The 14021-nt window shown below is 40.2% G+C and overlaps 1 protein-coding gene across 3 annotated transcripts in view; it reads left to right on the plus strand.

The window, feature by feature from the left end:
* Positions 1 to 14021, plus strand: part of LOC111662324 (solute carrier family 12 member 5-like) — a 154609-nt gene that overhangs the window by 127014 nt on the left and 13574 nt on the right. For all 3 annotated transcript variants that reach the window (XM_087176574.1, XM_087176575.1, XM_023416140.2), the window contains exons 5-15: positions 4604 to 4658; positions 5618 to 5748; positions 8656 to 8903; positions 9242 to 9453; positions 10824 to 10991; positions 11247 to 11345; positions 12635 to 12692; positions 12805 to 12979; positions 13112 to 13230; positions 13527 to 13625; positions 13725 to 13844. In XM_087176574.1, coding sequence (XP_087032700.1) covers positions 4604 to 4658; positions 5618 to 5748; positions 8656 to 8903; positions 9242 to 9453; positions 10824 to 10991; positions 11247 to 11345; positions 12635 to 12692; positions 12805 to 12979; positions 13112 to 13230; positions 13527 to 13625; positions 13725 to 13844 — 1484 coding nt within the window. The remainder of the gene's footprint in view (positions 1 to 4603; positions 4659 to 5617; positions 5749 to 8655; positions 8904 to 9241; positions 9454 to 10823; positions 10992 to 11246; positions 11346 to 12634; positions 12693 to 12804; positions 12980 to 13111; positions 13231 to 13526; positions 13626 to 13724; positions 13845 to 14021) is intronic.

Consider the following 14021-nt stretch of genomic DNA (forward strand, 5'->3'; position numbering starts at 1 on the left):
ATCTGCTAATTCAAACACGAGTACATCAGGAACAGTTATTGGGTTTCAACTGTCTGAAGAGGGAAAAAAATAGACAAAAGAACACTAAAACAATTCAAGTCTTAGATTTTAGTGTTTGACTTTTAACATTGACTTTTGGACCATTTACATTTGCTGAAAAACTCGGTCTGACCTTCTGAGATCAGTGCAAACTTTGCAGGACGGCCAGGAACAATCCACTGAGTTTGTGACAGCAGCTGATTGATGGCGTTTGTTAATGTTCCTGTCTGCAGTGACGCCCCGGAGGGTCATGTGGAATAAAAGTAGGACACTGCCAAAAGTAAAGGTAAAGTGCCCAAATGGGAAACCACCAAAAAAAAAAATGTTTAAATCCAGGCAAAACAAAATGACAGACAGGCCATTAGAAACTAACCAGAGGATAGAAGTGAAATCTCACTAGAGACAAACTGGAGCTCTGAGAGGTTATGATGGTGGCAGGTTTACCAGAATGGGCAGGTATCTAATTTCTTGCTGACCACTCCTGATATTGATATGATAAAGTCAGAGGGAAAAAGTCACACTCACCAGTTGATGCTCAATGTAGACGACAGGAGTAGTATTATGTTTGTACTGCATGGTAGAGCTAATTAGCCCAAGTATAATTCACAGTGCAAAATGATAAGGAAAAATGTATTATTGTGTTATTCTAACAGACCCTTGTTTGATTTCTAACTATAGAAACCACACTATACTACATATATACTACAATAATGTAGTATGTATAATGTGCATAGCCAGTTATAAACTTTAGGAGAACGTCAGCCTACGCTACGTTAGCCTTACCACTGTAGGTAGTAAAAATGATTAGTAAACAAGTTAGCTGGACATGCTAATTTTTGCAGTTTACCTTAGAGCACATAAACACGCTGTTAAATCCATCCCTTACACTCTTTCCCTCATGTTTTTACCTTTGGAAAGGCTAAAAAAAAATCAAGTACTCTCTGAACTACGTTACAATCGCACAAACATAATCACTGTTCAGGGTAGCGGTTGTTAAACATGTGTTTTTAAGGACAACATCAAGGCTTTGGGGAAAAAGAATGGCTCCTTTTTTAATAATATTGCTTCTTTACCTTACCATTACTGTAACGTATGTAATCGTATGCACAGGATATTATGTGGTGCTTGACTGTACTGCTTGTGTAAGTCATATGAGTCCGTTCGTGGCTGTTCTGTGCGGGTGCGTGGTGATTCAGTGATTCAGTATGCGACGGACTACCTCTGCGTGGCTGCTGCCCACATCAGATAAAACACTTAAACAATTACTGTCTTATCTGCTGTGGTGGGAGAAGAGCTTGTGGCCTCATTAGGACCAGATTAGAGAGAGGAACAGAGCCCAGTCCCACTCACTGTTGACTCCGGATCGTCGGTCCACCAGGCCCTCAGGTGACACTAACCACATTACAGTCTTCACAGAGACAGATGTAATGATAGTCAAACATAACCGGCATGTCGTCCTGTGGCTGGGAATCACCACACTTTGTTCCATTAGAAGTCTCACTCACTCTCCTTTGTCTTGCTGTGTCTAAGATACTTAAATGTTTCATCGTCAGGGCAGGAACACCACAGCAATGACCCCTGAATGATAATAGTATGTTATACATCTGTTGTTATTAATTTGTTAATGGTAGTAGTTGGTGTATTAGTACATTATTACAGTCAGAAGTTAATGTTTTTAATCCAAATACACAGGATTTTTTTGGGCTGATTCTAACATTGCTATTGAAAGGTTTATTAATCTGCTAATATTTATTTTTTAACATCAAAAATATATTAAAGCTGAGCAAATGATATATGGGTAACACTTTACTTTATGTCCGTCTATTTAGCATTTATTAACTTTATGCAAACATGTAATAAATGGATTATAATGCACTGTAATTTAGTTGTAAGCATTAAGCAGCATAACTATTTATAAGTGTATTTGTCAACAATTTTAACTCCCCCTCACCCATAACTGGAGGCCAGTGTATAATGAATGACAATACAGTGAAACTCAGCTGTAATTATACACAATTATAAGGAGACAAATACTGTACATTAATAAACACAGCAAAAATCTCCTTAAAGCTGTGTTTTATTACATTACAGTGTGTTATAAACCATTTATAAAATGTTTGTATGCTGCTTATAAATTGAAAAATATTTGCACATTCATATATTATATATAGAGCTTATTATAGATTTTTCAATGACGTAGAAGGAAGCTAATTGATTTTGTTTTAAAAACACTTCAGACATGAATTGTTTTTTCGAGCAAAGTATTTAAAATGTTAAAAAAAAATGTTTAAATGGGATCTTTAACTACAATGAGCATGAAAAGTAAATGCTCTGATGTGGACAAGCCTGTATTATGAACATTAAATAAACGACTTATCTTTGTTATTGATCTGCTTACATATACGCTTATAACAATATATCTGTGATAAGCTAAAACCAGCAGACGTATCCTTTTGATTCATAATCTGCAAGATCAGGAGTATTTTGGTCAATGTTTTTCCATTTAATATACTGTTATAATTTACTGTTATTTACTGTTAAATATTTGAAAAAAATGTAGAGAACAGTCTGTTATTGGTTAATCAATCTGTGAGCCGATGTCATGACAGCACTCACTGAAGAGGGAAGGTGCTGCAGTGGGAAACAACAAACAGCCCACTATTATTCATAACAAGAAACAACAGTTACATAACGAAATCTTAAAAGGAATAACACTGTATCACTGTTGTTGGGACACAGATTTCAGATAACATGAAATGCTCAGTTCTCTCTTGAGTCCATGTGGTTCAGCTTCTCAGTAGTATATTGACCATATCTCCTCCTCTCTGGGGAGGAGAGTTTGAGCGCTGCAGTAGAGCCATGATTTGCTCGAGCATAGTGTCTGGCTGCTGCATAGTCTATATTCTGATATACTTTGTTATACTACAGGTGCTGTTATAATGTGACCTCTTTTCCCTGGGATTTTTCATTGCCAAGGTTTCTGTAGACTTACAGTAGCTGCGTGTCACGGTTGAAATTTTAATTACCCAGTTTGTCTTCTGTTCTACTGTTGCTGCTGCGGTAAATGTGAAATATGTGTTACAAAGAATTTTAGCCAGGAAATACCGTACCCCATACCGAATACATACATCAACAGTTTGAGTGCTTTTATAAACTGGCCAGAAGCTGAATCACTGACACTATATACCAACATTGTGGACAATAAAAAGTCGTATTTTGAATATGTAAAAAATAGGAAGTAATATCAGCAGTGATTACAGCAGTGAGGCTGGGAAAAGGGAACAAGTACAAGTAGGAGCTGTTTCAGAAGAAGGCACTGATTTTTTTACCAGCCTGCTCTTACATTTCCTCATGCTTCTCTTTCTGTCTCCATCGCTCTCTTTCATGTGAAGACAATGTAAAAAGACACTCAGAAATTCAACAATAGCATTTGAAAGAATGATGAAATCTTAATGCTGTCTTTGTACTGTCACACGCACTATCCCTCTCTCTTTCTCTCTCTCTTTCTCACTCACCCTCTCTGTTTCGCACTTTGTCATTTTTTATTTTTCTGGTCTGTTCTTCCGCTCGCTGCCTGCATCTCTCCCTCTCTTCCTCTGCAGGGCAATGAGGGCTGGCTGTTTGCGTTGCAGGCAACTAGTGGTCTCCACTCTGGCATGCCCTCACATTTCTTCCGGTGTTTTTTTTTCTCTCCCACTCAGTATCGGAGTTACATGAGAGTTGTCATTGGTTGTCTGAATGTGCTCTGACAGCTGTTGACAGGCCCCGTAGCATTATTATTTATCTAATCAACAACCAGGCAGCTTTAGCATTTAGCATTGCTGTAAAACGCTGCTGTCCCCATGTAAACTCCAGTACAGGGTGTTTTGATGTCACACACCACAGGCCAGATGCAGTTATGATGGACATCACTGGAAGGACATTTAAATATGGAGAGATTACTTTTAAAGTAAACGACTTTGGCAGACAACATAAAATTCAAGACAGTTTATGATTTTTTAGCCATGCTAAAATGGCAGCGTTGGTTGAATATCAACAACTATTTGATGGACTTTAGCAATCCCCCTGACATTTTTTCCACTGCCTCCGTAGGTTCACATTTGTGGTTCTTTGTCAAATGTCCTGATAACTATTGCATGGACTACAATGAACTTTGATGCAGACATTCATGTGTCCCTCAGGAAGAACTCAAGGATGATAACTTTGGTGATTCACTGACTTCTCTGACCATCAAAATTCTTTTTGTCAAATACTTTGTTTAATGACCAAATACCTGCAAAGCTAAATACATTCCCATCAGCCTCAGCTGTACTTCATGCGTGGTGCTAACTGGCAAATGTGAGCAAGCTAACATGCTAAACTATGATTGTGAACAAGATAAACATTATACCTGCTAACATGTTAGCATTGTCATTTTGCTGACACTTGATACTTGCCATGACACTTTTCAAGGATTAAAGGATGAGAAGCTTCGCATTCAACTTTTCATATTTACAGTATATGTGGAATCTGGTAAATATGATCTAACTTTCTTTTTCCTGTCGACTCCCTTCTCTCTGTGTAGACTATGCTGACTGCCATCTCAATGAGTGCCATCGCTACCAATGGAGTAGTGCCAGGTGGGTGAGCAGACGCTGGCACCACACAGCCATCACTGTTTGAAGCTGTCCGCTTCTAAATTTCTCTTTTCACTGATTGCTTTTGGCACATTACACCCAGCGCAGCTTGATATCCCCAGAAACATTAAAAGCTTTAGTCTGGGATCTTGTGCACTTTAACTTGTTGTCACACAACATTATTTACACAAAATAAAGCACCAGCCAAATGCCTGAAATATAAAACTGAGTATATGTGTGTGTATCTGTCTGCAGACATGTTAATGTACACGTCAAACAGTATAGCTATATATTATAATGTGCTTTTACATAGTAATGATGGCCTGCGTCGCACCAGCTGATGTGCGTACAGCAGAAACACAGGCTTGTAGAGAAGTGTGGGACTGTACATCAATTATAACTGTCTCTGTTATAACTGGTTCCAGCCTTTATGCTGCTGCAAAGTGCTGATTAAAGTCTATTTATTTATGTTCAGTTAATTTATCTGCACACTCGTAGAAAATACAAACACTGTGGTAAAACACAGTAAGAAAAGATTAGTAACAAAAATAGCACAACCAAAAATACAACTACGGGAAAACAATATGACAAATGTAAATTAGTGCAATTATACAAATGTCTTAAACCAGATTATTAATTGATCTATGAGAATGTAATCAATTCCACGTGACAATTCATTTTAGTCATTTTTACAAGTGAAAATAAATATTCACTGGGTGTGAAGCTGTTTTTCTTACACTAACACTTTTTGGGCTGACAGTTGCACAGAGGCTCCAAAATGGTGGCACACATATCAAACTTAAATAATCACTAATTTCTTTCTCTTATACACTTAGTGAAACACACGTTAATACAGTTGCATGGACATAAAAGACTTTCAGTAGCGTGTAAATTATATACGTACTTACAGACCACACACATACTTCTGATTGTTTGTTAACTTTGATGTGTTTGTTGCGTAGCTGGAGGCTCCTACTACATGATATCCCGTTCGCTGGGCCCCGAGTTTGGTGGAGCAGTGGGGATCTGTTTCTACCTGGGGACCACCTTCGCTGGAGCCATGTACATCCTGGGGGCCATAGAGCTCCTCCTGGTGAGAAACATCCTCTGCTCTCCTCTCAATAATTCACACTAGGTGTTGTAGATATAAAAGAATGCGTTCCTCTGCAGGTGCGTGGTTTATTTCTCACCACAGATTTATTTTAAGTTTGATTCTGGTTTTATCATTTTTCACGTTTCCAGAACAGCTAGCATGTGTTGTTTTGTTTTTTTTTTTAGACAGGAAATTAAAAGCAAAAACAGATCACATCCCAGTGAGTGGGTTCATGTTGATGTGAGTAAAGGAGAGAACTGTCAACCCTCTATTGTACAGCCCACTTGAAATGACATCCATTTCAAGCTAATTCATCCACAATGAGCTAAAGGGAAAATGATGGGACAGCGGTTGCCAGGTTAGCGGAGGATGACCGCTCAAATCACAGCTTTTCCTTCCCTGCAGTGAACTCTTAAACATCAAACTCTGACAATTTTGTCATGGTGATAACAGTGTCACAAAGGATACTCTCAAGAGGAAGCTGATGTCATTGTGCAGCGATTGCACAATTACCACGAGCGAATATGACCCCTTAGATTAAATTATATTGGGAATACATAAAAGATTTGCTATCAGGTTGCTCAGGTCCAAAAAAAAAAAAAATGGTGCCAGTGTTGGAAATGGTTCAATGACAAGAGGCAAGGAGCCAAACAAAACCAGCCACACAGAGGCAGTGATGTCTACTGAGAACACAGCTGCATCGCCCTGCGGTGCTTCATGTTCATTTCTTTCTTTCTATAACTTTTAAGCAGGTAAAAGATTCATGAGATCAGAATCTGTTTTTCAAGGGAGACCTGATGCAGCCTGATTTTTTATTTATTTTTTTATTTTTTTACTTTCACTTCATTATTCAAAGTGACATTGTGTTCATCAGTTTTCTGTTGGGTTTTGTCCATATCACTCTCACTGATGTCATTTTCAGCAGACATGGAGGCTGCAGTAGTTGTTTCTTGGAGCATTTAACCCAAATGAACAGTTATGAACTTTCTTGCTGAGTGTGAAACGAGAAGATTGATGGCACTTTCATGTCAGTACGTTCAATGTGAAGATCCCATCAGCAGCAGGTACTGTAGGTGGCTGCTAGGTGGATTTTGTTATCTTTGGACAGAGCTAAGCTGACTGTTTCTCCCTCTCCAATCTTCTCATGTAACTTTTAACAAAAAAGTAAATTAGCGTTTTTCCCAAAATGTTGAATTATTCCTTTAATGTTTGTCAAGTTGATCAGAATATGTTACTTTCCAAGTCGTTATTTCTGCACCTGTAACAACCTTTATAGCTGCATCAGGAAAATGCTCTTTTTTTATACTTAACATATTTTTAATATAATCTAGGAACAGGTTGTGATATTCCTGTAATCTTTGAAAGCAAAACTCTGTGCCGCTTAATTGCTGACACTTCAGTGCAGTAAAATTACTGGTGAATTAGCAAATGTGACAAAAACCCTGTGCTCTATAAAAACTGAAACTGAGCATAGCACAGCACCACCATGAGCCATGTCTTAGTGAACGTACAGTTCTTCTCCTTCAGCTTATTTTCCTCCTCAGTGCTTTGAAGCTATTTTTTCTCAAGCTGTGTGTTCTTCAACGTGGATTCTGATAAGTTGATGAAATGCAGAGATCTTTCATCTCGATCTTCATTCCTCTCCTCCTCCTCCTCCTCCTCCTCCTCCACCTCCACCTCCTCTGCCTTTTATTACACACTTCTGCCACTGCAGCCCCTGCTGCATGGAGTACTGGGTAATTATGCAAATACTGCATTAGTGGGAGATCAAGACACTGGCGGACTAACAAGATCATTCCTTGAAACAGCTCTCGTCACTTTGGTCCACTGTTATCAACATACCAGAGTATGTTTTTGTTTGTTTAATTTTTCCGTTACTCTCCTTCTGGATGCCTCTAATGGATATGTAGAGTTTGATCATGCCTGGAGGTTAATTCTGTCTTCTGGGTCAAAGCTGGCTTAGTTTCCATTGTAAAATAACAATCCCTGCAGAATTGTAAGGAGCGGATCTGGAGAAGGCTGATTTGAATATGTTTCATCCTTCCACCCAAGCCAAGAACACAAACTGATGCTGCTATTTTAGGAAGCATGAACAGTTCACGGTGAAGCAGGAGATTTGTTTGCCTAGTGATATGCTGTTCTTAGCATCAGACCCCTTTCTCCAGCCAAATGACCGAAATGAGCCACGACTCCCCGCTTGTTCGCTTCAATAGTCTTTGCCCTTTGTGGTGATTAAACAGTTTGTGTGGAAACTAAACGATTATTTAAAAAAAAGAGAGAAATTCCCATGCTTATGTAACCGCCTCGTCATGAATCATCTACAGCTGATGGCAGATCCTGACAGGCTAATTAAGGGTTTGCCGTTTTATATATGATGGGACTATTCTTAGATTGACCCGTAGTAACAGTGTAATAATGGCAGTTAATTTCAAATATTAATACCGTGCTTTAGTTCTTTAATTAAGCTGAATTAAAATAGCAGTCAGTACTATGTGTGCTGCTTCAAGCTCCAGTAGAGGATTGTTAATGTGAGCATCACATGTTTTCACACTTCACATAGTTGTCCCCCCTCACTGACCTCATCCCTCACTGGTTTTCTCACCTCTCTTTTATTCTATTTCATCTTTTTTTTATTTACCCAGGGTGAAATGTATTAAATTCAGTAGTAAACAATGAGCTACAGGAGCAGGCTTGTGACCTGAGATCTGCCAGTTTATATCCCCAGACAGACTGGGGAAAAGGGAGGAGGGAAAGTGGATGAGTAACACCTGCACTCTCTAAACAACTACCATCAAGATGCCCCTAAGCAACAATGAGATTGTATGGAGCTGTTATGAGACAAATACAGGTGTGTTTTCCCTGGATACAAAAAGGTAAAGAAATAGTAATGTAATTTCTCCACTTCAGATATACATAGCTCCCAAAGCGGCCATCTTTCCCCTGGAGGGACTGGAAGGTGCCGAGGCGGAGGCTGCCCTGCTTAACAACATGCGCGTGTACGGGACCATCCTCCTCATCTCCATGGCCACGGTGGTGTTTGTCGGCGTGAAGTACGTCAACAAGTTGGCCCTGGTGTTTCTGGCCTGCGTCATTCTCTCCATCCTGGCTGTGTACGCTGGGGTCATCAAGACCGCCATCGACGCGCCAGACTTCCCGTAAGCGGCCAACATAAGACTGATAGCCACGCTTGGTTGAATGCTAGACAGCCATATGCTTTGATTTGAAAGCTTGGATATGAGTAAAACTTCTCTTAATTCAAATGATTTTGAAGTTTGAAATTTAAAATCACATTACAGTCATTGATTAAGTGGTTTTTAGGTTTATTTTGTGCTTGCTCAATCTGATCAAATACATCAAAGTGAATTAGATTGAATCAAATCGCAGGCAGAATGTGACATTTTGTCATTTGATATTTTGAATCTTTACTAAAGGGGTCAAAACAAATTGCTTACGACCAGACACACCAGACATTTTGTGCCTTTCTTCTCTCCAGTGTCTGTCTCCTGGGGAACCGCACTTTGGTGTGGAAGACCTTTGATGTGTGTGCCAAGACCGTCGAGACAGCTAATGGGACAGTCACCACGCAGCTGTGGCGCATGTTCTGTGACTCACCGTACCTCAACGCTACCTGCGACAAGTTCTTCACCGACAACAATGTGACGCGGGCCCAGGGCATCCCGGGGGTCACCAGTGGGATCCTGGCAGGTTGGTTCATGAAGTTTGGATCTGCAGACAAGTGAAGACCAATGTGTCATTTTCAGTTTGATAGAACACAATCCATACACATGCGTACACACATGTACAGTTCACACATATTTATGTCTCTCATCTGTCTGTGTTGCTGATTCACTGACAATTTATTTGTAGTGTTTGCATCTCAAATTGGTTTTAGAATGAATTATTGGCTATGTACAAGAATGCAAACGCAAAAGTTGACTTAAAACAAGTTCAGTCTGTGTAACTTTTAATACTGCTTTTTCCTGTTGTAGAAAAAACCTGTTGTCAAATGGGGAAAGATAACAATGTCTGTATGTCAGTAGGACTGGTTACAGATTTCTTTTTTTTTTTATGGGAAAAGCACAGAGGACATTAAGAGGAAACAGTGAATAATGACATTATAATGAAGCTTCCTACTGATATATTTTGTTTTCATCATATACATTAGTTACTGTATGTCTCATACTAAGATGCTCTATTTTCACTGTATTACAGTCCATGTCATTTCATAATTTAAGAATTGCCTTAATAGTCCGTGATGCACGTTTACATTTTTTTTTTTTTGACTTGAAAAAACATCTGATCTTTTGCTCTGACTCTGCTGTTGCCATCACTGTTGCTCACTCCTTCTTCTGTATATGTGACTAGATAAAACAAGATAAAGTTCATTCTTTCGGTGCCTGTTGAAAGTATTTGCAGGAAGCGATGAAGTATCACAAAGACAAAGCAGAGGGAAGTAACAGCGGCACTTTATATTTCTCAGCTCTGGGCTTAACAAAAAGCCCTTAGCCAGAGGAAGTCCGGAGCTGGCTTGACCTTGTTTCACTCAAGTGTTATTTGCTGGGCCGACAGTAAAGCCTGTGTCAAGGATTCACATTTGTAGATTAGAGTCCATGGTTAATACAGTGCCAACAAAAAGTGTTCACCCCCCTCCTCCCCCAGGAAGTTTTCATGTTGACTCTAATCAACAGAAAAATGCCCTTCAATGTCAAAGTGAATACAGATCTAAACTGATTACCATTATAGAATACAAAATACATGTTTGCATAAGTATTCACCTTCTTTAAGAGGACACAACTGTCACCAGCAGTTGGTTTCACAAGTCTCTGACTAACTGTGACATTGAAACGGAGCAGTGTAAAACAAAAACCACATTTAAATCGAGTTTGATTCAGTGTTGTAAAACGTGACAACTTCAGAGGAGGTGAATACTTTCTCTCGGCACCTTGTGTCTAAAAGACGTGGCTTTATGAGACAACAATAATCAGCTGCAGTTCATGCTAGTGATTTCAACACCATGTTTTTACATGGAACATTGACCTCCTCTGTTCTTCCCTTCATCCCTCTCATCTACCCAGAGAACCTGTTTGGGACCTACTACGAGAAGGGGGACCTGATCGCCAAGAAGGACACGTACTCAGTGGAAGAGCCGGACGATCCTCTGACCAACGCTAACCGCTACGTGTTGGCCGACATCACCAGCTTCTTCACGCTGCTGGTCGGGATCTACTTCCCCTCTGTGACAGGTGACATTTAAAGAAACATTTCTTAACTCCCCAATGAACTCTTGTGTTTTTGATGTGTGAAGTTTATCTAGGACAAAACAAAATGATGAAATAGATGCTGACTAAAACTGTAAAAAAAGATTTCTGTTGTTAACACTTCTGTAGTAGTATATGTACAGAATTTAATTACTATTCCGCTGCCTCTAACACACCCTTTGTTTTTATGTGTGTAAATCTCTGATCCTGACGATGTTTGCGTCTCGACTCTCTGCTCAGGGATCATGGCCGGCTCCAACCGCTCTGGAGACCTGCGTGATGCCCAGAAGTCTATCCCCGTTGGAACCATTGCGGCCATCACCACCACCTCCACCGTCTGTATCCTTTCACTACTGCCCCCTGCAGGATAACAGGAATAACTGCACAGACCAAATAAAAAAAAACATTTGAAATAGTGTCAATTTTTGACACAAATATTATATAAATGCACTGATTTCCATAAGATTGTGCAGTTAGGACACAGTACTAATATCTTCAAGTTTAAGTTAATAACTGAATGAACTCCCCGGGGCTGTTAATGATACACAAAACCCTAATTCTGACCTTCTTTATACTAGATATCTAAAAGTACTCCTTGAGCTCCAGTCAGATATCCACTCAAATGGTATTTTAAGCTTAGTGACGATATGTCAGACAGCTCTGGTCCAATTTTGGCAGGACTTGAAGCAATGATGCACCATGGTGTTTTGCTCTGCCGCAACAAAAACACACTGATTGGCCTGCAGGGAGCACCATAATTAAAGGTCAATGTTTTAAACGGTGACAGGCCAGAACCGCTACAATACCAGTCTGATTTTGACAAGGGGTAATGCATTGTTTTTCTGTCTGGCCCAAAGTATTCCCGTATCTTTCATGGACGGTGACTGTTTTCTTAAATCCTGGTGATGTGACCTCTGAATCAGTTCGCTCATTTTTTTCCACTCAAAGATTTCTGTTCACCATGTTCATATTTTGCTTATGTATTTGTGTTCTGCTATTGTAATGTTGTTGAACAGATCTAAAATATACTATCATGGTTATGGCACAAAAGCAGTGGTGTGAAGTGGTGGGTAAACTGTTTTTTCTGGCACATCTAAGACTGCATTCTCCCTCCAAACTTTCCTTACACAGTCTTATACCGTGGAGGATGATGACTTTACTGTTTTGTAAAGTTTTAAATTGAAGGTTTTTGTATCCTAAATGATCTGAAACATGATTTGGCTGCTACACAGGGTGATTACAGGCCTCTGAAGCAGCCATGTTGAATGTATCTCACAGTAATGAGCTTAGGGGTCTAACCAAATTTGATTAGGACTTCTAATCGCATCATTGAGCTGCCTATGCAATCACAAGTTAATAAAGCAGACAGATATTAGTTACAATGTCACTGATATATCACATATTATCCTAAACAAAATCGATTGATGTATTTCCCCAGCAAATATAGTTAATTGATTTATCAGATCATTACATGGTTTTTCAAAGCAAAGGCTTATAATTGTTAATTAAGTCCTGCCAATCACTAACCAGGTCAATATGTAAGCTGGCTAAACAAATATCAAACATCCACAATTTAGAAAACACAGCATTCGTCTGTATGACAACGTTCCTGATCTGTAACCGTTCAGACATGTCCAGCGTGATTCTGTTTGGTGCCTGCATCGAGGGTGTGGTCCTCAGAGACAAGTAAGTTCATTCTTCCTTAGCTGAGACAAACAACGTGCTATTAATTATACAATTAAAAAATGCAGATTTCATGCATTGGAAATGGCAAGCAACCTTTTCTCATCTCCTTTAGGTTCGGGGAGGGGGTGCACGGGAACCTCGTGATTGGCACATTAGCTTGGCCGTCACCGTGGGTGATCGTGATCGGCTCCTTCTTCTCAACCTGCGGCGCAGGGCTGCAGAGTCTGACAGGAGCTCCTCGTCTCATGCAGGCCATCGCCAAGGACGGCATCGTGCCCGCCCTTCGGGTCAGTCTGTCTTTGAATTTGCATATCATATTCATAATGTTCCCGTCCTTTCTAATGACTGCCGCAACAAGCAGGAAAAATCACCTCAACCATATCGGTGGTGTGAATGTGTTTTCTGTGTCATCCCTGCAGATCTTTGGCCATGGGAAGGCCAATGGAGAACCCACATGGTCCCTCCTGCTGACAGCTTGTATCTGCGAGAGCGGCATCCTCATTGCCTCCCTGGACGCAGTGGCTCCCATCCTCTCCATGTGAGAAGTGAAACAACAAACTCTTTCAGATTTCAGTGGGAGATTTCAGAGCAGCCACTCCCCAACAATTCCTTAAACAATGCAAATGCCAAATTTTGTGGGATTGGGATTTAGCCGATCACACGAATGGGCAGACCACTTTTCTGCTTTGTTGATACATGTAAATACCAGTAAATGTGACAGGTTTTGAGGCAGCATTTTTCTTGGACTGCATTTAGTGAAATCACTCTGTTGTGTACCAGGACACCAGGAGAGCTCTGATTTACTACGTTTCTGTGCTTGTGTGCGTCCTGCAGGTTTTTCCTCATGTGCTACATGTTTGTGAACCTGGCCTGCGCCCTGCAGACACTGCTGAGGACTCCGAACTGGAGACCTCGCTTCAAGTTCTACCACTGGTCCGTTCAGCAGCTACTGAGAGAAACACAAACAAACATGTTTACCTCTCTTGATCTCTATCTTACTGTCTGTGTCTCTGTATCTGTCCATCTATACAGGGCTCTGTCCTTCCTGGGAATGAGCTTGTGTCTCACGCTCATGTTCCTCTGCTCGTGGTACTACGCCATTGTCGCCATGGTTATTGCCGGCTCTATCTACAAGTATATCGAGTTCGCAGGGTGAGTGGAGTGCAACCCCAGGAGAGATTAGATTCGCTGGCTGCCATGGTTTTGGCTGGTGTGTGTGTGTGTGTGTGTGTGTGTGTGTGTGCATACTGTATATTGTAAATGTGTGTTTTCAAGTCCACACCATCAATCATTTTTGTTCGGGGGGTTTGAAAGGAAGATTGTTTTTTG

This window comes from Seriola lalandi, unplaced genomic scaffold, assembly GCF_002814215.2.
Source record: "Seriola lalandi dorsalis isolate HSWRI2012SDOR001 ecotype SW California unplaced genomic scaffold, Sedor1 jcf7180002054561, whole genome shotgun sequence".
NCBI classification, from domain to species: domain Eukaryota; kingdom Metazoa; phylum Chordata; class Actinopteri; order Carangiformes; family Carangidae; genus Seriola; species Seriola lalandi.